The 26,846-nt window shown below is 39.7% G+C and overlaps 3 protein-coding genes, 1 long non-coding RNA gene and 1 other non-coding gene across 7 annotated transcripts in view; 2 read left to right on the forward strand and 3 right to left on the reverse strand.

Annotated features, from left to right (window-relative positions):
• Positions 1 to 3,642, reverse strand: part of LOC116311741 (protein TANC1-like) — a 37,742-nt gene extending 34,100 nt beyond the window's left edge. The window contains exon 1 of the mRNA XM_039609148.1: positions 3,402 to 3,642. Within this exon, the coding sequence (XP_039465082.1) occupies positions 3,402 to 3,591 (190 nt within the window). The 5' untranslated portion in view covers positions 3,592 to 3,642. The remainder of the gene's footprint in view (positions 1 to 3,401) is intronic.
• Positions 3,643 to 3,970: 328 nt separating this feature from the next.
• LOC120440493 (protein TANC1-like) lies at positions 3,971 to 13,539 on the reverse strand. Its single transcript, XM_039613148.1, has 7 exons — positions 13,474 to 13,539; positions 13,142 to 13,246; positions 11,587 to 11,790; positions 8,322 to 8,414; positions 6,631 to 6,761; positions 4,381 to 4,681; positions 3,971 to 4,050 (listed from the first exon to the last, which is right to left on the reverse strand). The coding sequence occupies exons 2-7, from the start codon at positions 13,215 to 13,217 to the stop codon at positions 3,971 to 3,973; spliced, it is 885 nt and encodes a 294-aa protein (XP_039469082.1). The 5' UTR covers positions 13,218 to 13,246; positions 13,474 to 13,539.
• A 466-nt stretch (positions 13,540 to 14,005) lies between these two features.
• On the forward strand, positions 14,006 to 15,786 carry LOC116311742. 2 transcript variants are annotated; one of them, XR_004198822.2, is made up of 4 exons: positions 14,006 to 14,160; positions 14,621 to 14,757; positions 15,063 to 15,150; positions 15,609 to 15,786. It is a non-coding gene; the product is annotated as an uncharacterized LOC116311742 (long non-coding RNA). The 2 variants fall into 2 exon arrangements; XR_004198821.2 differs by having other exon boundaries at positions 14,010 to 14,160; positions 14,624 to 14,757.
• Positions 15,191 to 15,324, forward strand: LOC116311745. Its single transcript, XR_004198824.1, has one exon. It is a non-coding gene; the product is annotated as a small nucleolar RNA SNORA31 (small nucleolar RNA).
• A 1,040-nt stretch (positions 15,787 to 16,826) lies between the features above and the next one.
• On the reverse strand, positions 16,827 to 26,661 carry gtf2f2a (general transcription factor IIF, polypeptide 2a). Of its 2 annotated transcripts, XM_031728918.2 has the most exons (9): positions 26,509 to 26,661; positions 25,970 to 26,043; positions 25,710 to 25,734; positions 22,582 to 22,720; positions 21,360 to 21,419; positions 19,160 to 19,241; positions 18,895 to 18,994; positions 17,696 to 17,839; positions 16,827 to 17,574 (listed from the first exon to the last, which is right to left on the reverse strand). In XM_031728918.2, the coding sequence occupies exons 1-9, from the start codon at positions 26,572 to 26,574 to the stop codon at positions 17,452 to 17,454; spliced, it is 813 nt and encodes a 270-aa protein (XP_031584778.1). In that variant the 5' UTR covers positions 26,575 to 26,661; the 3' UTR covers positions 16,827 to 17,451. The 2 variants fall into 2 exon arrangements, with proteins under 2 accessions (XP_031584778.1, XP_031584779.1); XM_031728919.2 differs by lacking the exon at positions 21,360 to 21,419.
• Between the last annotated feature and the right edge of the window lie 185 nt (positions 26,662 to 26,846).

Raw genomic sequence — 26,846 nt, forward strand, 5'->3', positions numbered from 1 at the left:
GCAACAAAAAAGCAAACTACTTTAGGCACTCACTGCGCCGACAGCCACCACACTGCGCAGCGCTGCCCACCAAAATGGCGCCAGTTTTAGTCCACCAGAAGATTAATGAAGCAGCCAACTCTTATTGAATCTAGCCTGCACTCCTGCTTCTTAGAATCAGCATTTTTCTTAGTAATGTGTGAGAAGTTACTCCATTCATCCATTCTGCAAATTCTCTCTGGGATCACATTAATAGGAACAGATAGATGGTCACAAATGGTGATAAAGTTTAGCTCTGGTTTGGACTTTAAATTATGTATGGGCTAATTGCACAATTAAACATTAGCATCTGCACTGGGATAGATCTGATTATATACGCCCAGACTGTAATCTACATATTCTTTTCATTTCTTTGCTACGTGATGCTCTGCTGCTACTAAATCTTGCTGCTTTGCATACATTAATGGATGGACCTCATATTCATTACACACAATGCATCTTACATTTTTTGTAGCTTCTATCAGTCGTGCACTACTATCCATTAACTTTATCATCATGTCTGAATGAGCAGAAATCACAGAGGTCGGGTCAGACCTAGCAGCATTTAGATATCACTTTCAGTGGTGCACAGGCCAGACGTGCATGGGCACAGGAAAGATACAATTTCTGTTTTTGTCTACAGATGTCTCTTGTGTTTGTGAGTTACTCAGCTTTTTTTTAAGCATGAATGATTTGGAGACTGAACAAATTTCAAACTTTTGACATAAGACTCCCACTTACGCTGCTGAAAACTAATCAAACTACAGGACAAGACCCAAAGCTGCTCCTTAGGTCCACATTTCAGTACTAACACGGCTCCATAAACTTCAGAGAGTCTAAAACAGACAGTTTGCATGTGTTCACTTGCCAGGGTTAGACAATGAGACCTCTCTAAAAATCACAAATGCATATTGACTTGCCTCTCACACACACACACACACACACACACACACACACACACACACACACACACACACACACACACACACACACACACACACACACACACACACTTCTCTACAGTTTCACAGAATAGATGTTTACAGTAAACTCTGTGTTGCGATGAGAACAGATTTATAACCAGCTGTGGATATAAACCAACTCATGATCTAAAGTTTGATGCTTCTAGCTGTTTTCTAGGAGTCTCTCGTCTGAAATGATGGACCTTCAACAGCATAAGACAGCAAGATCCATGTAAAATGAAAGAGAGCTGCACGCATTTATGCGCCTGCTACAACACTGGCAACTTTGTTAATTTCCAAAGCTATTATGCTACTTCAAATCTACACATTCTCCAGCTACTTTTTTAGGTACACCTGTTCAACTGCTTGTTTAGCCACAAATCTAATTAGCCAATCACATAGCAGCAAGTCGGGGCATGTAATCACGTAGATGTGGTCAAGATGACCTGCTGAAGTTTAAACTGACCATGAGAATGAGTAGGAAAAGTGATTTAAGTGTGGCATTGCTGTTGGTCTGAGTATTTCAGAATCTGCTGATCTATTTGGATTTTATTCTCTAGGATTTACACTGGTTTACAGCAGCAGTTCTCTGAGCAAAAGTGTCCTGTTTATCTCAGAGGTAATGGCAGAATCACCTTCACAGTAACTCAAATACCTACTTGTTACAACCAAGGTATGCAGAAGAGTATATCTTAATGCACAACACGTCAGCCACATCAGGTGCTACTCTGGTCAGCTAAGAACAGAACTGAGGCTACAACTTTATTTATATAGAGGGAAACCAAACCAACAGTAATCTCAAGGTGCTTTTGATTGTAATGTAAAGACTCTACAATAACAGAGAGAACTAACGTCACAGAGATTCACCAAAACTGGACAATAGAAGATTACAAAAATGGTGCGTGGTGTGGGCGATATTTTCCTGACACACTTAGTACCGTCCTTCAGCACCACAGCCTATCTGAGTGTTGTTCATCCCTTTATGACCGTAGTGTGCCCATCTTCTGATGGCTGCTTCCAGCAGGATAGCAAGCCATGTTACAAAGCTTCAATCATCTCAAACTGGTTTCTTGAACATAAGAGTGAGTTCACTGGACTCAAATGGCCTCCACAGTCAACAGATCTCACTCTAATAGACTACCTTTGGGATTTGGTGGAACAGGGTATTCACATCATGGATGTGCAGCCAACAAATCTGCAGCAACTGTGTGATGCGATCATGTAAATATGGATTCATCTATAACTGGTGGTTAATAATAAAGCTGTGAGGAACATTTCCATAAAAATGACTTGTGGCTGAATGCAAAATGCAATTCAATGTTTTAATCTGAATCTAACTGGAGCACAAGTTTATCTTTATCTGTCTACAGTTTGACACTAATGCTCCATTAAACACCTAAATTTTAAGTTTTAGATTTCATTTTTTCTTGTCTTATTGTGTATATCATATATAAATAGATTCATCCTGCTCCTCTATGTCTAATCGTTAATGAAGATGAAGTAAAATCCTAACAGCTACATGCAGCTTGTTTCATCTTGATACTGAATTTCATCAAGAGTGTCTAAATGAAAGCACCAGCTGACAGAAGAAACTGGCAGGCGTTACTGTGAATCCACTCCTTAGGGAATCTCTTCTTTTGCTCCCACTACAAATGAACTGACATCTAAAGGAAGAAAAAGAGCCTCATGCATTAGGAAAGATCGTGACTGTAGAGGGAGGGGGGTATTTTTTATGACAACTAGAGGCCTCCCAGGACTTTTAACTGGTACTGCTCACTGTGTGTATCCAGCCTCCGTGGTAAGTGGAGCACCAGCACACGGTGCAGTGAAGTTCAGTTCTGCATCACAGGCATTTTCTAAATTATGCTTCTACTGCATTGCATGAACAGTTTGAGAGTATCAAGTTAACAATCAACTTAATCAATTTGCTATTCAGTCAATATTAATCAGTCCATTAATTAATCACTCGGGTCACAGCTGCCATATTCATACTCTCATTAGCCCACTTCATCTACAGTATAATGGCATCTTTTAACAACTCACTCACTAGCTCACTAATTATGAATCATTTGTTTAATGTGTGCAAGAATGGAGGTGTAAAAATGGCACATTTTGCTTTTATGCGTGTTGGGGGTAATGAGTGGGACTATTTCTTGGCCGGGAAAATTAACTTCCTGGAATGTTTGTTGGTTGCAACTTTGAGGTGACGGCAAGACCCTAGGAAATACGCAGTAATTAGCCAAACTGTATTCCCTTTAGATTTCCTTAGCTTGGCTAATAGACAGCCAGCTTCATATGAAACTAGGAGATATGAAACGTATTAATCCATCAGCAGCTGAGAAGGTGCACAATCCCAAATCTCTCTCAAAGTCATAACCGCTTCTTAATTTGCAGAATAAGAAAGAACGGGAACCTGGGTACCTGCCACTGAGTTTGGACGGGGCAGCGCAAGAGAGGAGGTGCTGTGCAAGTGGTGCTGTGGGAGGGGTCGTTTCGGTGCTGGTGGAGTTCTGGGCTCCATGATGTCCATTCTAGGTAAGGCCTCATCTGGCTGGGCTGTGAGATTGTCCCTGGTTGGCCTGGGATGGCGGTCCTCATTTGTATGGCCCATTACGCCGCCACTTCCCTCTGGGCCTTCGTCCTTACCCAGACCCTCAGTGGAGATGCTGCGCTCCTCATTCTCAGAAGAACTAGTGATTGTTGCTGAGCGGCGGAAAGAAAAATATGGTTAACAGAGCCAAAAAAAAGAAAAAAACAACAACATCTGGCATGTGACTGCTTATATGCACATCCTTATAAATGACTAAAGACAAAAAGTTAAGCAATAGCTTCAACATCATCAAAAACACATTTACTCAATCTACAATGAAATATATCCTTTTTTTTACTCACAAGTCATCAATCAATAAGTTTCATTGTACTTGATGAGCCCTCTACCTTTTTGTGTTCAACTATAAATACAAACTCTATTTAAAGAGAAAAAAAGTGTCCTATTTTGGGAGAATCAGACCCGTAAGCAACAAAGACAGCAGTGTCCCAGTTTTGACAGGAGGGAGCTGAAGCCTGAAGGCTGAAGTGGCACAGACAAACAGAGAAACTGGCTGTGGGGTGGAGGTGCACATTTTACATAGATAGTGATGTTGCATCTCCCTAACTTTCAGAGTGTAGGAAGGTGTGGCAAACACCAGAAGAGTCATATTTCATTCCCCTGATTCCATATTATATTCCATGTTTGTTTAGCTAACTCTTTTTTTTTTTAACTTCTGATGATGCACGACTAGGCATCTGTGTTGGACGTGCGTCACTATGTGTAAAAAAAAAGAAGAAGAAAAAACACAATTCGAAGTCATGCAATATGAACAGATACCATCTGGAGACACAGAGCAGCAGCAGCTCTCACCTATAATTCCACTATCCTTGCTCTCCAACGTTGAGGTGGGGCTTTGAGATGGAGGCCCTGGGCTGCTCCCAGTCATGAGTCCACAAGGAGGGCAAGGGGCTGGGCTGGATGCAGGGCTAGAGAGGGTTCCACTGGGACTGCTGCTAGAGCCACAGTGGGGAGAAGGTAAGGGTAAAGGCTGAGGCAAAGACTGGCCTCCCGCACTGGTGCTCAGGGTGGACGAGGGGCTCTCTGAGCAGGGTGAGGCTGTGCTGCAGGTCAGGGTGGAGCTGGGACTCCCCCCCTGAGCAGAGGAATCATACTGGGAAAAAAAAAACAGAGAAGAGAAAGGGTTAGAAAAAGTTAAGCCATACATAAAGGTGGAAAAAAAGGCTCTGCAGAACGATATTTGAGCATGTTTAAGTGAAATTCCTCTATGTTGAAAGTGGAGTAAATTAGCAGTGCCAATTTCAAACCTTTTAACAGCACTTCACTCCTCGTGACACTGTTGGCCTTCTTGCGCAGCGTTATTTGCAATAGTGAGTGAATATGTTTGAGCGTGCATGCAGATGGGAATTGAAAAGATAATTCCAGTTATTTTCATCCTTGCTGTCATTTCCCAGTTTTTCTTTTTTCTAAAGATGACTGGCTGTCGTCAAAACTAAAATCAATCACTGCAGACATTCAGAATTTACCACGCTCTGGGGTTTTTTGCAATGTACCACACAGAGCAAAGACAAAAAAGTGCAAAAAATCACGGCATCTGGCTTTTAAACAATGTTACTGATTAAAACGGCACACCTAAATTTTAAGTAGCTGTTAATGTGATGAAAGCTGACTGGCTTGTTTTTGCATAGCGCACTGGACAGGAATTACGTGTAAAGAGTTAAAGCACAGCAAAACAGAAGAGAATCGAAAAAGGCAAGTATTATACTCGCTTTTCGAACACACACAGCTTTTTTTTAAGTCCGTTTCCGCCTATTTCCCCTCTGATGAGTAAATTCAAGATACTCAGACCTGACTTTGCATACTTGCCAATGCAGGAACTATAACACAGGAAGTAAGTATTTAACCCTTTAAAGCCTGCACCATGAAATACTTGCCAGAAATTTCTATTTATTTTTTTTTTTTTTTGAAAATTGAGTGTTAATTAAACCTCAAATATAGGAGTTTTAATTTGTAATATATTTGTTACATTCAGCATTTTTCTGCAGTTTATCGTTTAAAAACGTATTGTGGAATTTATTTAAGTTTTCCTGTTAGGAAAAAAAAAATCATATTTATGATGCAGAAGTAAGAAAAACTGTATGAAATGTATAAAATATGATATATTAGACATTAAGGGGTTAATAGTGGAAAAAATGGATGTAATAATAAAACCAAATGTTCTATCATACCCATCAATAAAAAAGCCTTCAACTTTTAAACTCACCTTTTGAGAGAACAGAAAACACACATGCACACAAAATAGCAAGTGCACATCACTACAGCAGCACTGCGGTGAGTTACATTATATAAGACAGACTGTGACGTTTTTCTTTACGTTGTCAAAGGGCTTTTGGTTCTAACTCGTACATTTTAATGAATGGTTTTAATCTATTGAGTTTCTCCACTGGTCTTTAAAAATACATATCTATATCATATAAAAATTCATAGCTTTTTACCAGTTGAGGGAGCGAGAAGTGAAAAATGTTTGAATTAACATTTACTTTAAAAAACGGGCACAAAAAACAAAAAGCAGTCTTTTATCCTTTCATTTGATCACGTGCATTTCAGGTCTCTTCATTACTGATGCAACCTTTCTGCAACACAGAGAATGTATGGAGACAAGGCAGCAGAGTTTAAACAGCTCACTGTTATTCCCTTTATACCAAAGCCTCATCTATCTTAGCCAGGACAACCCACATTCCTCATATGAGCTTTGCTATCTCTGTGAAACTGACTGAATCTGGAGCTCAGGTGGTGGAATGAGGCTGCGAAAATGGGCCATGGCTGAAGCATGCAAAGGCATAAAGATGGAAATACATTCGTGCAAACAATAACTCTTCATACAGAGAGGTTAAACTAATTATGCACTGAGCACACACACAGTATACAATGAGTTCTGTGCAACTGCATTTTAAAATGCAGTCTAATTATCTTTAATAAGCTTGATTCAAATGTTTAAAGAGGATTGTGACGGCAATCGAAAGTTGTTTTTCTTTTAAACCATCCATTCTCCTTTTCTATGCCATGGCAGTATGGGGCCGGTTAATCAATATGTGGCCTTACCTTCTTTTCCCTCCTGTCCTCCATAGGAGAGCTAGCAGTACCGGGCGTTGTTTCTCCCAATAAGAAGCATAGTCTGGTCATTAGTTCCTGGTTAGAGAGGGAGGAGCCAGGCTGTGGCTCCACGTGGAGGTCTGGAGCATACACACATTCAGGACACAGGGATTAACAAGCATGAAAAAACACAGCAGGCCAAATGAAGCCACCGACAAACCGATGCTGCAGATTGAGCGCAACTCCCTTTTAGAGCTTCCCACCCAGCAGCATCAGGCAGTGGACTGCAAGAATTGTATGCATCCACAGGTCAGCGCAGCCCCAGCTGCACTGATTACGGATGCACAGACAGTGGCTTTCCAGTCCCCGGGTTGACGCAGCAGCAGCGAGAGGTTGTGTGAGGTTGTGAGTTTGCCCGTGCTCACGCCTGCCAGGTGCTCTCGGTTAAGAGACGGGTTGTGAATTTCAATGAGCTCGGCGTCGACTCTGGAGCAGAAAGAAGGAGTGCCTCGGCTCTGCCTGCACTGTCTTTCCTAGAGACTGGCTGACAAAGGCCATGTGCAGCATTCATTTATCACTGTTTAAGGCTCCCCTATGCTCTGACCTCCAACCCCTGCTCCTTTAAGGTCCGTGCTTACTTCAGCAAGTAAACAGTTTTCGCGTCTCTACGCTTTACCCGGACGAGCGATACATTCGTTCATTCTCGCACCTCATCTGTGTGCTGTTATCAGCTGAGTAACATGCATATTGAGTAGGCATATAAACAGGATGACAGGACATCACGGATTACAGGAACAGCTCACTCCTCCTCGCAAACATCTTTTCGTTTAGACATCACATTCAGTCCACTCAGTCGTTCTCTTTCTGGCTCACTCTCACGTTTTAAAGACACTACATCACTCTTACAGACAAACAAATTGTGTACAAAACACAAGTCAAACCCTGAGAGGAAAGGGTCAGTTCTGAGAATTAAGTGTGGTCTTTTTTTGTCTGCTTTTTGTTTTGTTTTGTTTTGGAAGGTGCCCCAGTTACAGCCTTTCTTAGTGTAGCCTTTGTTGGTACTTTTTTCACAGCTTGGGCATCTGCTGAAGACTTAGGCAGGATGTGTATTTCGGCGAGGGGGGAGGAGGGAAAACTTTGCATTTAGTCAGCAGTGCACTGAGATCCAATCTGGAGTAACATGAGGACACACCGAATGTCCAGTTCTATTCATCAAACCACCTAGCAGTTGCCATTGGAAACGGGAAGCTGAGAGGTGCCTGGCAACCAGGATGGAAGATGCCTCGTGAAATCTGTTTAGCCCAAGGGTAGCCCTCTGGCCAGAAACACAGAGAAAGCTGGCAGAGAGGTCCGTGTTTACACCATTATTGCTTTCATCTAACCTTAACTGTGTAAAGCAACATAAAGAGAAGTCAGGGCGACGACTCAAGAGAAACTGGGGTAAAACAAATCCACTCTCAGCCATCCCATGAAAATGACATAGGCACCACTGTCCTTATATACATCTGACAGAGGAAAAAAAACTCAGCAAAGCCTTTTAGATGTAATTAACCTGCCCTCATTTTCTCTTGAATCTCTTTCTCATTCATTCTCTCTCACCTATAGCCCTATTCTCATTCAGCTCCACTGATCAATACCTGCCAAAAAAACAAAACACACACGACGATGCTATACCCACGCCCACACGCTCCCGTTCTCACCTCTGTGGTCTGCCTTGCCACGGCATGAGGCAAAGACGAGTGGCTCTCTCGCGCTGGAAGAGCCATCCACATACTCCAGCCTCCTTACCCGTCCTTTGGCCACAGCAAAGAGGCAGAAGGGAGAGGGAGGGAGGGAGGGAGGGAGGGAGGGAGAGCAGGCAGGGTGGGAGGGATTGAGGGTGGAGGTAGGGAGGGATATGAAAGAAAGTGAGAGAGAGGGAGGGCGAGAGAGAGACACAGAGAGAGAGAGAGAAATTAAGCCTCCTCAGATGAGATCTGTGGTGCAGAATTTGAATTGTGTCCCATGAGTATAAAGAAGAATGTACACAGTGTAAGCCATGCATACAAACAGTGCAACATTCACTGGACTGTGGGCGGATATCTATAATATATTAACACCACAAATGTGTGTGTGTGTGTGTGTGGTAGGGACAGTGGTGCACTCTGATGTGTGTGGGTGTGTCTCACTTTATGCAACATCTCAGGGTTTTTTGAGGTGCAGATTCTTCAGCACTGGAGCCCGTTTGAGGATGAGATGTTTGTGAACACTGACATGGTTTTTTTTAATACTCAAGGCTTCTTAGTGTTTGAATCACACATGTGAATCAACTCGGAAACACTCGGAAGTCTAACATACTGTTCAATATTTGATCACCAAAGCCATTACACTCTAATATAGATTTAGATATATTTTTTCACTTACTGCAATTTTCATTCTCATATTTGCTCGGGTGGGAAAACAAGGCAGTGCTGCATGCAATGAAATGCAATAGCACCTTTTTCTGAATGGCTGTACTTACTGCAGCACACTGCCACCTGGTGTTCTCTCTAAGGTTAGTAAATGTAAAGTTAACTTTCTTTCATGCAGCGAATTTAGATGGATTCATGTATGGAAAATATCGCAGAACATGAAGGGTTTTTTTTTTAAGATTATTACTACTGAAAATATTTACTCCTTGTTTCATGTATTTATAAGCTTTAAAATATTTAAAATTCACAAAGGAATATGCAAACCAAGGAAATTTCAGTATAAGATACTATAAAATTTGTGCTCTAATATTTCTTTTGATTGACCTACTATGAAGAATGCTGTACGTACAGAGTTGCTCACCTTAAACCTGACATTAACCAGTATATACAAGCACTTTGCTTTATGACCTACAACTCAACTTTCAAAAACAATAAAGAAAATTTGAAAGTTACATACACCGAGCATTAGCTTTTTACGGGTAATTAAGTGGTACCTTAATATGAATCACAGTTTTTTTATTCACACAGAGTAACTTTAATGACATTGAAAAAGTAAATCCGTAAAAACAAACTACACCTTTTTTAAATTCTAAGGTTTTACATATCATGAGAAGTAAGTAAAGTAGATGAATATATTCTCAGATGAACAACATCACATAAATATTACAATATGTCATTATTTATGTAACATAAACTAAGGCAAAAACGCAGCAGCAATCTTGTGAAGGAGACTTTTAGTGCTTCCATAGGAAGCACAAAGGTAAGTGGCGGGTGCTGCTATCAAATGCACTTAAATAAATGCCCATCAAGTCGATTATTCTACAGCGAACACCACTAGTGGAAAACATGCAGGACAATCTTTCAAGGAGTGGACATCCCTGACAAATTCACTCAGAGAAACTGAGTACTGCATGATCTCAGCCCTCAGGTGGCATGTTAAATGTTAAAGTTCATGACAGTACAATTAGAAAATGATTAAATAAGCATGACTTGTTGGGAAGGGTCTACAGGAGAAAGCACATACCAGCATAGATTAGATTTACAAAGTTACATATGAACAAATCACAAGACTTTTGGAACAATCACCTTTGTACAGATAAGACCAACATGGAGATGAATCACAGCACCACGTTTGGAGAAAACCAAAGACAGTATATCAGCACAAACACCTCATAGCAACTGTGAAGCACGGTGATGGAGCGGTGATGATTTGGGCTTGCTATGCAGCCACAGGACCTGGACGCCTTGCAGTCATTGACCATGAACTCTTCTGTACGCCAAAGTATTCAAGAGTCAAAGGTGAAACCATTCTGACAGCTAAAACTGAAACTGGTTCATGCAACAGGACAATGATCCCAAGCCCAGCAACAAATCTCCAAGAGAATCGCTTAAAAAAGAAAAGAATCGAGATGATGCAATGCCCCAGTCAAAGCCCAGTTTGCAACCAAACAAATACCGCAGCAGGAGCTTAAGAGAGCTGTCTGCAAGTGAATGCTCACATACCTCAATGAACTGAGTCAATGCTGTAAAGAAGAGTGGGACAAAATTGCTCCAACAGTGTGAGAGCCTGATAAAGTCATACCAAAAAAGATTACTTCAAGTTATTGCTGGTAGAAGTGGTTTTACAAGCTACTGAATCATGGGGTGTACTTAGTTTTTCACACACTGCTCCTGCAGTCTGGCTCATTTTTTGTTATGTAAGAATAAATACATAGTGTAACACATGTTGCTGCTGCGTGTAAATTATTTTATAATCTGCTAACGATAAGGTCATTTTTAAAAGGATATCCTGATATTTAAAACCTTCAAACTGAAAAAGGACGTAATTTCTTTATCACTTAACTGTCATTCTTGGGCACGTTAGGTGATTCTGCTTCTGCACTTTTTGTCATTTTTGGTTTATTGAAGCTTTGATGAGACAGATTGACAGGAAATATGGGAATCAAGAGAAAAGGCAATGCCATGTAACGATGCTTTTCTGCAACAATCAAACACAGATCACGTGAAATGGATTTCAGTCTGTCGGCCAACGTGTGCCCCAATTCACTGTTGTTTGAATAAGTAAAAACACGTTTTGTTTGTCATGCCAACAGTAGATGTGATGCATGTGATAATAAGCTGGCCTCAAATTAATGGTTGGTTTGTTTTCTCTTTCATCATGACCAAAAATGTGACTTAAGATTTTACACATTGATCCAAAATAGTACAATATTTCAAAAATGACCCGCCTAATTGAGGTTTCTTGCCTTAAGTTATCTCACTAAATTATTTACTCTGACAATCTGTCAACATGCTTTTGGGCCCTGGAGGCACGGTCTGTATGCACTTGGATTTTCTGTCACATGTATGGAACAGCTGAACGCACAGACGATCCCCGCTAATCAAGGCAAACCCGTGAAAGCATGCTGTTATTTTTTGCAGCTAGTCCCTGACGCACACCTCCTTGTCACTCTCAGTTACATACAGCACATCCAGACCACGCTTTTGTTTGGATGATCATCTCAAGTGAACCCACCTGGGAACTTGCTGCACGACTGGGAGGGAACGATGTCGGCCTGGTGAGGGAGAAGAGGGGAGGAGGGCAAAGAAATGGACACGCCCTTGGTCAGTCTCTTCTGTTTTGCCGAGCTTTTGGTGCAGCCGCCGTCGCGGTCCTGGAAGTGAGAGGCGCGCTGGCCGCTGCCTCTCTGCAAGGTGCTGTGGGCATACACCTCATCACCTGCGTGGAACGCATAGGCGGGTGTAGAGAGAAGACAGAGGTGGGCAGGTGTTGAGGTAAAAGCAGAGTTAGTGCAGTTACAGTAGTTCTAGGATATCACAAGAAGAGGATAAGCCTATTAAATATGTCTCACAGAAGGCTGCGACACAGCAAACACATCGTTTCTCCAGGCATATTTCCCAGTGAGGTAATGGAAAGTTGGCATTGCCAGATCATCTATTTAAAGAATTGGGATCACGCTCATTAAACTGGCTACAGTTATTATCTCTTAATACTTCAATCATTTTCATATCCACTCTTATTACAGCCTTTAAAGAGACATTATAATTCCCAAAGCCATGTGATTAGAGAGACTCACTTATATCCTGATTATATATCATTGCCATAGTTTGTCCTGTAGCAAAATTAAGCCATTTACTACCTTCTTCTTTGAATGAGTGTGTTTTACCACTAGCCAAATAAGGAGTTACAATTGCACTGCCTAATCTATGAATTCATCTATTATGCTGTTGCATAATCCCTGAAAGTGTGGAACGATCATTGCCTTTTAATGGCAAGCTTTAAAGGAGGCAGAAAGTGGCATCTCTCTGCAAATGATCAGAGAAGAGCCAATGTACTGTAAACACACTTTATCATTTTAATGAGACTGACACAGTTCTCTATCAGCCTCTCTGTTCTTTCTACCCAGTGGAGCACACTATCAAATATTGATGGGCAACATGGTTGCTCTAATACCCAGCTCTACTTATGTTTACGCATCTCCGCAACACACTCTGAAATCACATCTTTACTGCAGCGAGTTGACAAGTGTACACAGTTTTTAAAAAAAAAAAAAAAACAATAAAAATACAAACAGCTTCATTTCATCTGCGACAGAGAATCCTAAAGAACATTGAACTTATGTACAGGAGACACAACAGCCTCATGACAAGTGCTCAGATACATCTGCTGCACTCACAAATTCTTCTGGTGTTCAGTGCATGTTTAGTAGGTCAGGATGTTTGCTTAACCCACTCTAACTTCGTCTGACACACTTTAAATTCAAGCACCGGGACACTGTGTGAAGGACGGAACACACTGATGAATTAGGCTAATTGAAATGACTCTACTTAAATCACCCAAGAGAAGAGAGAACCTGAATATTACCATCAAATAACACCAGACTGAGTGTGCACAACATAACATACATTTTCCATTTACAGTATTGTGACCCCCAAACAAAAGGGATATTTGGTAATTTGGGGTGGGGGCAGTCAGTTAAAGTAATATCTGCTCAAAAGTTGCAGTATTATTGTTCAGCATGCATGCCTCATTTTTGTTTCACAGGTACTTCCAGTGGTTTTGTTCCTACCTGAGTGCCTCTGGCTCTTTTCCCCCCCTCGTTTTCCTCCTCCATCTCTCTTGTTTCCAAAAACTGCTCTGAACATAGCTGGGCTGTTGCTTCACCGTCTACCGACTGTGGAAGGGGAAAAAAAGTTAAATGTTCATTTGAATTAGGGGCACATTATTCAGACAACATCACCCCCGCTGTTAGTTCTTAATTCAGCTGCCACATTTAAATGGTGTTTTTATTTTAATACCATGATCTATATATCTAGTCTTTAACAAATAGTTTGCACGAATTATTATTGTAAGCTAGATATTAAAAAAAAATTAACATCCTAGAATTAAGTCTCAAATTACCTGCTCTTAAGTCTTCTTTGATGCCTCCATGTCGTCACATATATCCACAGGAAGCTGATGGAGGAGCATTTAAACTCGCGGAGTCCAATTAAGAAGTGTTTCACCTCCAGAAAATGATGGGAGAAGGGGGTCGTCTTGCACATGCGCGTTGGCCCTGTGTTCCACATTTGATGGAAATCTGTCTATGCATTTGATATATCCTTATCCTATCCTATCCTTTTATGTTTTTTGTGTCTTTACCCCATTTTGATGTTTGAACTTAATGAAAGGGCCATTTTTCATTTTGTCTTATTCACTGTACTCTATATCTCTCATACAACGCCAGCTAATAATAGTTTGTGCTCAAACTCATTTGAATTAGTTTTTGATAATTATTTTAAGAGTAGCCTAACTTCGCTTGATTTTCTAAGGAAGCTGGAGTGAATATCAAAGCAGCACACTCGGACATTACATGCCGTGACCCATTTTGAACACCAGGGGGCAACAGCGCAAATTACAAGTTCCTAACCGGCCTCAAGGAGGCGACAATGAGCCGCCACCGGCATCCTTTATAATCCGGACGATAAGCTCTGAGCAGTCCTTTCGCTGCCTGTCCTCTCGTGTGTTGCGACAAGTGAAGGGAGGTTTTTGTGAACATTATAATGCGTGACCTTGGCGGTTCATTCACCTTACCCGACATGACCTACTGTAAGTATATTCAGGCGCACTGTCGAGTTAAAGAAAGCCAAGTTAATGACGCTTGTTGAGTTTTATGGTGAATCAACGGACACGTGTAAAATGAGCTCGAGCCATTTTGTGTCACGAGTTCGAAAATATTTTGTTCAAAATAATCCCGGCTTCTTAGTTTTACCCCAGACTAACGGCTAAGTGAGCGAAATGAGCAGTAACACGGGGCTAAATATAATGCCGAGATGCCTTGTGCCATGAGAATGACCTGATTTTAAGAGGGGTTAATGGATGCTCGTTAACGATACCAGATTTAGCATAGCACCGGATGTGCTCCATTGCTGCTAGTTAGCTCATGTTAATGCTAGCTTTGTAACTAACATTTTCCATGCGCAAATCTGCTAAACCTGTTAAACTAAACCTGTTCTGACCTTGATTAAGTGTTAAAGCGTTTTTAACTTCTCTTTTGCACTTTTAAAAGCAGATCATTCCGCTGGATGAATACCTGTATGAGCCAGCTGCGGCTGACTGCTGTGTTGCAGCATGATGCACTATTGATGCCGGTGGCTGTGTTCTTACATGACCTGAGACGACAGCTGCCAAGCAGTGTGCGAACATGTATGTATTGAGTTTACATTGTAACGACTTTGCTACTGTTTAGTAGTTAAAGTGACCAAGCCTGTCCTCGGACCACATCTTTGACAGCCTGGGTTCTCTGCTGTGAGTTCCTGGGTCATAACATTTAGATGTAATATTAAATGTCCCTGCGCTTTCTGATCGCCCCTTTTCCATGGCGTCTCAGATTGAAGAAGGGAGGATAAACTGTTTATTTTAACATGCCTGCACACAAAAACCTTTATTACATATTCTTGTAAAGAGACTGTATCATGTATAATTGTGTTTTGTTTTTTTTCCTCCTTCAGAAGTATGAAGGATGTGTATGAAGCATGGTGTAATAAAACCAGAGCTGCGAGAGGCTGACGAGCTGTGGACAAAAGCCGAGGAATGCTGGTGAGCGCTTAAAATGTTTTAACTGGGGTTGTACATGAATTTGCATCCACTGATAGACCTGAAGCAGACTTCTTTGGCTTCTGGGTTTGCATAGAGATGCTAAACTGAGCCTTCCTCGCGCTTTCTGTATGCTTCATTTTTATAGCAGCACAGATTGAATAGAGGAATACATTTTAAGCCTGTTAGGAATGGTCAAAGGTTGGGTTCACATGGGAATACGTGGTGTGACTTAACAGCTTTAAGTATTCACCCACTAAATACATTAATACCTGCACATGCTTTCAAAACAGATTTACAGGGTGGTGGTTTCTAGGCAGACCGTGGTGGTCACTGTTGACTGAAAGCTTTGCTGAGATCTTACTTTAAATTGTTTATTGCAGGATCACTGATATTTTTATGCAGTTGGATGTTTCCATTTTCTAATATATTTTTATTTAATATTTTACCCCTTCTTACAGATAATGGGTTGGACGCATTGTGAAAAGCAAATGGAGCTTGGCCCAGTGGGACATCTTCACTTTCTCTGTTGCCAAAGAAACCAAAGAGCACGTTTGTAATTGTCATGTTGTGGTTTCAGTGCCGCATTTACAGCTGGTCTTCATCTGCCACCAGGATTTGTGTTGTATAAACCTGCCCCCCCTTTTTTTTTTTTTTTTTTTTTCTTTTTAAATTTAAATAAAACTATTCAACCGTATTTTCATGAGTACTTTTGTGAATGTAAAAGTTTAAGTCTGTGGGAAAGTATTCAACACTTAACTCCTGCCTCGAGGGGCTTTATACTGTAAAAACACTACAATAATTCAGAAAACTGTACATCAGTAAGTCACTGTAAAGTGATAATTAAGAATTTTCTTTGATTATTGTAACTATAGTTGATTCTCTTTCAATATACTAGACTAGTGGCTGCACAGCCATTCCCAAAGTCAGGTACCACCTATCACTGGGAAATTTCAATATGGGTAGTAATGTCAGTAATGAGTAATATCACAAACTGACTACCTATTACCAGTTTTATGTAAATGTACTTAATTCCTTTTATTACTGCAGTCCACACTCAAGCAATCATTACTATACAGCAGGGATCTCAAATTTAAATGAGCTGTGGGCGACTGCTGGCACTGTCATCTCATTGGATGGCCACTTTAGTGTTCAAGTAGTACAAAAAAAAAGAAAAAACCCAAAAATATTTCTGAAAATGTTTTAAAAAAAAACAACTTTCTAATATTGTATAACAAGACAAATATGTTTGTACTCTGCTCATATTGCCTTCAAATTAATATATTTTTTTTTTCTTTTTACACCTAACCAGCCAATTGCAAAACAATGAGTTGAGGCATTTAGGTATGCAGATGACCTACTGAAGTTCAAACAGTGAAACTGCTGGTCCAGTGGGATGATTCTCCACAAATATCTCTAGGGTTTACAGGTCTGAAAAGGAAAATGGCCAGACTACTTAGAAGTGATAGGAAGACAACAGTAACTGAAATGGTCACTTGTAACCAGAGAATCTCGATGTACAGCATGCTGAACTTTTAAGCAGACAGGCTACAACAGTAGAAGACCACACTGGCAGCTGTGATGGATGTGTAATGGGTTAATGCTGATTTGCCTTCACTGTGGTTTCACATTTATGCTTTTGTTCTTGTATCAAGTATTAAGCTGGCTGCTATGAAAAATAAGTTTTCTATTGAAAAAACACTTTATTGCATAAGTCGACCAAATATAAAACAACCTAAAATAATACAAAAGGTGGGTTAAGAAGAAGACACCTGGAGTAAAGATCACAATAAATTGTGGATCCAATTTGTTGTGTTGTGGAAAACTGATGAACCATGTTTCATTGAAGAAAAAACAAAAAAAAATCATAACTGACTTGTAAAAAAAGTCACAAAAATCTGAGTGGAACCTATACCAATAGTAACACTGTTCTTCTGAAATTTTTGTCCTCTCCACATTAAACCCCATATTTCTGGATATACAAAACACTTAAAAACATGATTCACTGCTTTCAGCCTCAAGTCATAGATCATCTACTTCTTAAAACACTAAATGAGCACACTCAAGCTGTGAAAGGGAACCACATCAGAAAAAGGTGGTGCATACTTCAATGCCTAACCTCTGATTTCTCCATAGTGCCCTTTATTTTTGTTCCTACAGAATGAGATGGGACTGCAAAACTCCACCTCATCGTCCAGTGCATCTTCAGACCTGATGTAGAGAAACCAGGTCAAACCAAGCTCTGATCCAAGAGGAAATCCCTCCTCTGAGTGGAAAGCATGTATTGACCTTTGGATTCAAAAACTATTCATCAGTCTTTTCCTCGCCTTGGTAATGCCTGTATTCTGGCCTGAGCTCCCAGGTGTTCTTGTGTGTTCCTTTCACATTGTAGATGCCAATATCACGCAGGATTTCCTTCAAGTAAATCTGAGAAGAAAAACAAACAATATGAGATAATACTCTTGAGAATTAAAGCTAAATGTAAATGTAACTTTTTGGGCCAATAGTACTGTTTCAAATGAGTTATAACCAAGCCCTCAAGTCTTACCACAGGCTGCTTGGTGATATCCACTAAGTCTTTGATGTTGTAGTACTGATGCTTCTCAAAAGCAGAAAACAACATGTCCAACACTTGCTGCTTGTCAGCTCGGGCTCTCTTGCCCTCCTCCTTCTTCTTCCTCTCATACTCACGCTGCAGCAAAAACAGGCAGAAGTCAGCTAAACACCAATCATCTATTATCTAATTACTGCTCATGGGAGACTGATGATACTCTGGGCTATCAAAAGGACCATGTATTATCTAAATTGATCAGGTGTGGGACTTGGCAAATTTGCTTGTTGAGAATTCAAAGTTAGCCCCCCATAGCAACAGCTCAACTTCTATATACATTCAATAAGAAAATACTGCACAATATCTCTTAAGTGATTCATTAGATCTCAAGGGATTAATTAACTGATGCTAAATTCATTACTCTGAAAGGCAACTTAAGCTGTCTAGAACCAAGAGGAAATACCAAAAGTACATGAACAGATAAACTGGTTATCAGATGAAGTTCTGCTTAATGCGTTCTGAAAGGATTTAGACAGCAAGAGTCACACAAAGTGAAAAATAACACATCTTCTATATTCTATGTCGAAACAAAGCTTGTTGACTTGTATTGTAGCAGAGAGTGTGTCTGCAGCTGTTTGTTTGCCTCTGTCTGCCTTTGAGTTTAGTCAGAGAAAACTAAAGATGTAACAGCAAAGTGAGATAATATATCTATAATCTGCACTCATTTTCTAAATAATGTAGTACATTTTCCTTCATTTTCCATTTATTTCCATGGAAAGTCAACACATGTGAAAAGATTAATAATTAGGGGCCAGTTTACAGCATTTTAATATGAGAATAGGTTTTCCTATGATATTAACTGCTTTTATCTGTATTTGTGATACTCCAATCTCCCGTATTTTGTTTACAATTCAAAATCAAAAATATGGGGCACTGATGAAATATGCATATTTAATGGGGCATGAAATAATCGTGCTGGGAAGTCCTATGTGAAGTGGGACATGTGGTCACCTTGTGTGTGAATCCTTTAGAGGATGTGGTCAAAAACAACTAAGAACAAGGCAGTAAAATATAACAAGCAAATTCTTGGCCAGATATCAGTTAATTGTGTCTCTTGCATGAACTAAATCTAACATGAAAAATGAAAAAAGTGAGTGTAATAATAAAAGAACAGATTTCTCTGTAGGGTTTCTTACATTGTAATCGTGGTTGGCCACAGGTTTATAGTTGTTGGTAACAGCTTTATCCAACTGTTGAGACAGCCTGGCCGGTTTGGAGGACTCTTCAATTTGTAACCTGTTAGAGAGACAGGGAGAAGTACTTTACCTGGTAAGTATAAAAGATAAATGTAACAAATATAGATGAATTTCTAGTAAAACATCCACATGCATGCAGTATTAAGACATTCTGATACAAGACAATCCACGCTCATTCATGTAACTTTAAGTGTTAAATGCTCACCTCTTCAGCCTCATATAGCTTTCACTGACAGCAGGCCTGCATTCTGCTCTCTGCACTACCACTCCCTCCAAGGTTATTTTATCTGAATGAGAGTGCAGCTAATTAAAAAACTTGATACAGACTTTTAGTCCATGTGCACCACTGCATTTACGGCATATTTGAAGAGAGAAGGGATAGAAACAAATGCTGTAAACAAATAAGTGGAAACAGTTTAGAAACAAGAAAGAAAAATAATAACAATAACCAAAGTGTTCTCCTTTGCTAGGTGCTGTATGAGAAACTATATCAGAGCAGAATCCAGCATAATGCCTTTGTTTGCGGACATGGACAGCTGGAGACTGCACAGGCGCATGCATAGTTGATGCATTGTAATCAACTTCTTGGCGGACCATTTGCGCCCCCCCCCCCTAAGAAAACAAACCAAAACAAAACAAAGTGACTTGTGGATGCGGAGAGTATAATCCTAGCTTAAGTGTTAACAAAACTCCTTTCTGGTTTTCTAGGAAACCATTAGTTATCTGATACCTCAGCCCTGCGAGCCAGCGGCTTTCAGTGTAGAAAGCACATACTGTTTTCTAATGCAAATCCATAAGAAGCTACTAATCTTGTGTGCTCCATAGACTATTTATGTGCACAAGACCGAAGGCTGCTCAACCACTCTTACTCAAAATTCCTCAAACTACAGACTAAAAACAAAAAGCTTCCAGTACCAATAACCTCTGCCACTTCCAATTAGTAAATATTAGAATTTATACATGCACACGTGTTTTGGCCACACTTAATTCTTCACCACATTTCTTGTGCTTGTAGTTCTATAAAAACACTGTTTTTAAATTGTTCACCAAGGCTCAGAATAGTTTTTCACTTACTGCTTTAGTCAGAAAAATGCACGCATCTGTACTGTAAACAATCACTGAATCAGACAGGTTTGTTTTGCACATCAATCCACTCAAATATGAGCTTTTGCATTTACATGGTGACAATAAGCTCCATCACAATCAGAACTATCTTTAAAACCCTTCTTATAGTTAATAAAGCTCTCAAGTGTCTATAACCCGATTAGACCTCTCAGGTCACCACGTGCAGATCTTTAAACTATTCTCAGAATTACATCTAAATGTGCTGAAGTCCTATTACTGAGGTCTTATTCTTCGGACCAAGCTGTCTGTTCACACAAAGTCAGTTACCACCATGTGTGCATTTATAGTTTTTATTTTCAAATTTGTTTTTATTTTTATTTCATTTTGACCTTTTGTTTTATGTACAGTTTAGTTTCCTGAATGGATTTTCTTTTATCAGTTAACTTTTTATTGTTTGAAATCTCTTTGTTTTAGTTTAGTTTTTATTCGTATATTAGACAAGACTCACAAAATAATTTCAGTTAGTTTTATTTTGTTCCTCCAATATTTAAAACAAAAAACAAAAAAAACAACAACAAAAAAAACAACTTTTGATTCTCAGGCTCATGAATGTGAATTATGCGTCTGCAGAAATCTAGGTTGTAACTTATGAAGCAACTGGAAACTGCTTTTATCCCAACGCTGTAAACACAACCTGCCACAACTGAGTTGCAGTGTAGGTTTAAGAGGAGTTTTCTGCTACGTTGTAAGTTACTACGTAGATTTCTTCCAGAAGTCTAAATCATGCTTTAAACTTAATAACTGTGTGTTAACTTATGTTTTATTTTATTTGTAACATTTTGTTATATTTATTGCCTTAAGGTACTGTAGCTCTACACAGGTTTTCTATCTTTTATGGTGATAAATTGATATGGCAATTTTCCAATTTCATTGTACTATGTATGACTGTGCAATGCCAATAAAGATATCTTATAACACTGAGTTTGAGTAACCAATGAAATGTGCTATTGAAAACTGACACTATAAAGTTTTTTTTTTTAATTTAACAAAGTTATTACTACAAGTAGTAGGGTGAATGATTATGCAGATATACAGATATACACACTATCACACACACACAGGTCAAATAACTGCCAAAAATACAACAACTGGACAGACATGGCAATCGTCAGTGCGCACAGCGGCATTCTCCAAAGCATGTAAATGGCTTTTTACTGTGATACCAAAAATTTCACTTGATGAGAAATATAAACCCTCGATTCTGATTCCTAAATCACTTCATTGACTTCATGAGCTGCTTTGTGCAACTTTGTCACTTGCTAGGGAAACGGAGGACTCACCTGGGCCTGTCCCTGCCCCCGAACCTGAGCTGCTGCCATCAGATCTCTCTTCTGACTGGCCTACAGGAAGGGAGGGAGGGATGGTGAACATGAAAAATACGAGGGATGGAAGGGATCGAACAGTAAGAACCACACCCAGGGTTTAGTCGCACACCAAAAATGTTTTTTAATTACACAAAGCTTCTCGGCACGATCTCTGGCAAGTACAAATGCGTGCGCGTGAGCAAAGCAAGCATGGCCGCACAACAACGGAGCACGGATGCCCTGTCCCACCACTGATACATATGCATAGCAGGGCTGCACAAATGCATCTCATTTGAAACTAAATATAAGAAAATATTACCAAACTACTTTTCTAATTTAAACATAACACTTATCTTTTCTGTTGATCTACTAAAATGTTTAGATTTTACTACCTCATGACTTCCTCTCACTGCTTTTGGAGCTGTCTTCTTGATCACGTCTAAGTTCTTCAAACTTAATGCCTCGCTCAATGAACCATTTAAATTGTGCAGCCCTAAAATGCACACACAGACACATAATATGCTGTCCCAAAGTAACCGCTGCAGCTCAAGATCACCAGCATCCATAGCAAAGTAATTAATTATGCAAAAATTGAAAACCTAATTATACTGAAAGAACAAAAGACTGATGAAATTCAAACTGAGCCAAACAATCCCATGCACAAATTAAATCAACTCCAAATTCAGCAATGATTTGTGTTGATAAGCGTCCCTGCTATATTAAATGATTCCCAAATTGTCTGTGCTGATTGGCAGTGGACTGAAAATGTCAACCCCCAACAAATGACAGACGATCAAACGCTGAAACTGAAACACGCAGAGACAAACAAATTAAACTGGATAAAGACAAAAGACTTTTCTGTTTTCCACTGAGTGTCCACTAATCCACGATGTAGAGTACACTTCTTGTGAATACCCACTGTTAGGACTGTGGACAATGTGACACTCTAGGAAAAGTCTACAAAAAGTTCGGATCACACAAAGACAAAAAAGGGCAAGCAACGGGAAAACTGCATGAAGACAGCAAACTGTACAACAAGTAGCAAAATGGTCTCCATCACCCAATCACAACTTACCTGTGATTCTAATGAGGTATTAGTTAACACAGAAAACTGATATTGCAATTAGGTCAAGCTCATCTTGCAGCAAAGAGGTTGAAAGCAGAGAAAAAGCAGTGATAGATGAAAACAGAAAGTCACCTGATGAAGTCTCTGTGAAGACTGCCAATGTCTGACCTCCCACTGACTGCATGGTGAACGGGTGTTCGCGTGGTGCAGACACCGTTTTATCCTCTATACCGTCAATCACAGTCAGCTCTTCATTCAAAGTGAAAGACACCTGTAAAGAGTCAATCACATTATTTTTTCTTTTTAGCAGCAGGACATATTAACACACTTGGGATCTAGTTGCTACTTATAAGGTAGTAAACAGATCTCACAGAAGTGATGCCACCGAGTACAAGAAATGCAGTTTCCAGGTACATGAATTTGCATTAATGACATTGTTTCAAAGAAGCTTGTCCAAACCTATCCCCTCCAGTATCCCTAGCTTAATAAAAGGTTCAGGCAGCACTGCCAGCAACACTGCCTTTCAGGCTGATGATGTCAGAGCCAGTCAAGCCGATGTCCAGAGGCCCATCAGAATGGGCAACCAAGAGGAACATGGCAAGGTCTACAAACTATAACCAACTCCACAAGAAACAAAGGTAATGTGGTAAACACAATCTGTAATTACACACCAAAAACATAGTGAGGAAGGTGAAGCGAGATCGATCAACTGCAGACCAGACAACATACGACGGAGGCACCAGACAAGTGCAATCAAACGATGAGTTTATTAACACCGGAGAGGAACCATCAGCATATGTCTTCCTCTGACAAAAATACATTGAATGCTGGTTTTATAGCATAGAAAATTAACGCCCACACATACACGTCAATACAGGTCAAAAATACATTGTTTACAGACATGAGCACATCTCGTACATCTTAATAACTATAAACAGTCATATAACTTCTCTTTTCTATAACCCCTGCCTTTTAAGGTAATAAACTTCAAGCTTCGGGATCGTTAAGAGCTAATAATTGACCCTCGTCACCAATCACTAAGTAGACTGAATTGCAGCAAGTCTCAAAAAGAAGCAGAAGACACTTGGGCCTTCGCTCAGGCCTGCTACTAGATTAATATGTGTATTGTAAGCATGCATGCAATTAACCTGCTATGTTCTCATCTTCCCTCAACATGTATCACCTGGACACTCTCACCAGTGAAGCTTAAAACCCTCTTGGATGGAACATCAACTCTAAATCAACATAGATATGCAATGTGTATAAAATGAACTAAACCTGTGAATAGAATGAATGTGATGACAAACATATTCAATGCAATATGAACCCTATAAGAAATATTACTGATAAAATAATGCTGTAAAACATGTTCTTAATGCATTTATCATAAGGCAGATTATATGGTAGCAATAAAAGAATCTCTGAATCCCAACAAAGGCCTTATAATCACTGTACAACCTCCAGTGCTTAAAACAATTAAGTGTGAGCCCCAGCAATCTCAGGTCTTTGTAAAGCAGCTCCACTGAAATCATCCTGCTGTATCATCTGGTATGGAAGCTGCACCGTAGAGGAATATGACACGCATCAGAGAGTGATGATGGAAGTTGAGTTTCCCTCCCTCCAGGAGATATATGAGCACCAATGTACTGCCTGAGCCCAATGGATCATTAAAGACAAGTCACCACCCTAACCACAACCTGTTCAAACCTGTAAGAACTCCTGGCCTGGAAAACGCTATAAATGGATCCTCAGTCTCATGAACTTGGATGCAAAAGAGACATTGTCCAATCGCTATCAGGCTGCTGAACAAATTATGAAGTTTCTATTTATTTATGATTTATTAGTATTATTATTATTCTGTTGCCAGACATATGCTCTTTTATTTTTTGTTTGCACATATAGAAAACATTGGATCTTATTGTGTTTCTTTTATTATGATCTGCTAAGCTAGAGCTCTGCAATATAAACTTTTTCACCAACTTTTACTTGAATCTGTGATATGACAATAAAACTGGATTTGATACACTCATTTCCAATCCTCCCAATGAAAATGTGAACATTTTTAACTCTGCCACCTCCTGTCTTTTTGTTCACTGCTTTGTATGGTGTACCCAAAGTATTTACACTTATCACTACCTATACTCCTTGGATTTTCACTGTTACATCTGTCACCCTATCATTCACACACATATTCTATGATGCTTCTATTGATTTTCTTTCCTCTTCTCTCCAGTGCACATGTTCACTTCTCCAGGCTCTGTTTCACCTGTTTTCTACTCTCATTGCAGATCACAATGTCATAGTCCAAAGAGACTCCTGCCTGAGCTCATCTGTCAACCTGTTCATCATCACATCAAAAAAAGGGGGGCTCAGAGACAATGCAATCACATCCCCACGATTAGACCATCTGTCACTCCTACCACACACGCGAACACTGCCCTCATACATACCCTGCACCACCCTCACTTACTTCCCTGTAACATCTTGACTTCCTCATAAAGTACCACAGTTTCTCTCTTGGAAACCTATCATACGCTTTCTCCAGATTGTCAAAGACATAGCTACCCTCCTTCTTACCTTCTCTATACTTCTCCATCGACACACTCAAAGCAAAGATAACTTCTGTAGTGCTTTCTCTCAGTATAGAACCATATTGTTGTTCATGGATCATCACTTCTTAACCTAGCCTAGCTTCAAATACTTTTCCCCCTATTTTTATGGTATTGCTACAGCTCTGCACATCACCCTTGTTGTTGAAAATCATTATTATTACACTTCTTCTCCAGTCCTCAGGCATATTCTCTCTCTCTAGTACTGTGTTAAATAATCTGGTCAAAAAGTAGACTGCCTTCTCTTCTAGACATTTCCGTAGCTCAAGACCAACTACTTTTCCACTCTTCACTCTCTTCAAAGCTGTCCTTACTTACTCCTTACTAATCCTCTGTACTTTCCGATTGATTAACTGTCCTCTCTCCATCCTCTTCTGTTTCTGATTTTCTTAAATGATGAGCTCCTCAAAATACTCCTTCCATCTTCTCAACACACTCCCTTCACTTGGTAGTATATATCCACCTTTATCCTTAAACACCCTTATGAAATTCAAAACAATAATTGAAATTTAAACTATATATTTTGTTTCCCCAATTATCAATACAGTGAGCAACAACCTGTGAGCACATCAAGATTATTTGAGGTTTTGGCTCTTACTAAAACTGCCCATTCCTGTATGTCAGAGTACTGGGATGCAGAGCAATCCTTACCTCTGGTTTTCCTTGATTTCCTTTCCTTGGAAATAAAAACAAGAAAAGAAAATACAATTGAGGGGCCTTTTCAAAAAAATATTCAAAATGTACAGCATATGACCAAAATACTGTTTCTATTAAACATGTAGTTAACCTCAGATAACCCCTACCATTGATCAACACAGACTCAGTTCCCATTCCCTCGCCACATGACACACATAAGAAACTTTGCAGGTTGGCTTCTACTACTTTTATTAATGCTCAGTTACTTCACATACTTGCAGATCCGGAGCTTTCCGACTTCTCCTCTGCCTGTCGCTTTTGCCCATTGTTGAGAAAGGTATTTGGGAACCTGGAAGAAGAAACATTATTTATACTTAAACTGTCCACATGCACAAAATATAAGCAATAACATTATTACACTCATTCCTACTATTAAAAAAATGTTACTTTTGCAAATGTGTCACATACTTTGGTCTAAATCGCTAAACTAGTCGTGTACAGCTTAACATTTTGTGCAATGTACATCCCGTCACTGTTTACACTGCTATTATTCTAACTAGGGATGTTGTTTACCAAGACTGTAAAGACTAAGTAATAGCATCTCATTAAATCAGTTGTTTATGGTGTGTTCCGCTCCCAAAATATTGTACTATGCCAGTTTAACCGAGCTAGCTTACAGATGATAAACTTAGCCAGCGTTAGATAACTTAGCAGCAGATGCTAAGCTACCAGACCGTAAGCTTTAGCCGTGTTTAAATTAGTAACTCACCGTACATCCCATTAACTAATGTTATTACAAAGAGTGTATACGTACCTTAACGAGCCACACGCCTGTGTTTTGTTTGGCACCGGTCAAATCCACCTCTCCTTTTTCTGACATATTTTAAAATGATGACTGTTAAAACTCTAGCAGGACAACCACCACACGCATGCGTAAATGAAATATGGAAGTATGGCGACTCTGAAGGTCCACATTCGTTACTACTACTGCCTTCACTACGCTTTGCCACTACTAAAAAAAAGAGTTGTTAAAAAATCACAACACAGTGACAGTTCCCCCCCAGTTTAAGCAACTTAAAAGCAAATACTTTTTACATATTAATGCATTTTACAACAGTTTTCAGAAAAAGCTTAGCATAAAGTAAAATCAGA

The sequence above is a fragment of the Oreochromis aureus genome, linkage group 1, assembly GCF_013358895.1.
Source record: "Oreochromis aureus strain Israel breed Guangdong linkage group 1, ZZ_aureus, whole genome shotgun sequence".
Classification (NCBI taxonomy): domain Eukaryota; kingdom Metazoa; phylum Chordata; class Actinopteri; order Cichliformes; family Cichlidae; genus Oreochromis; species Oreochromis aureus.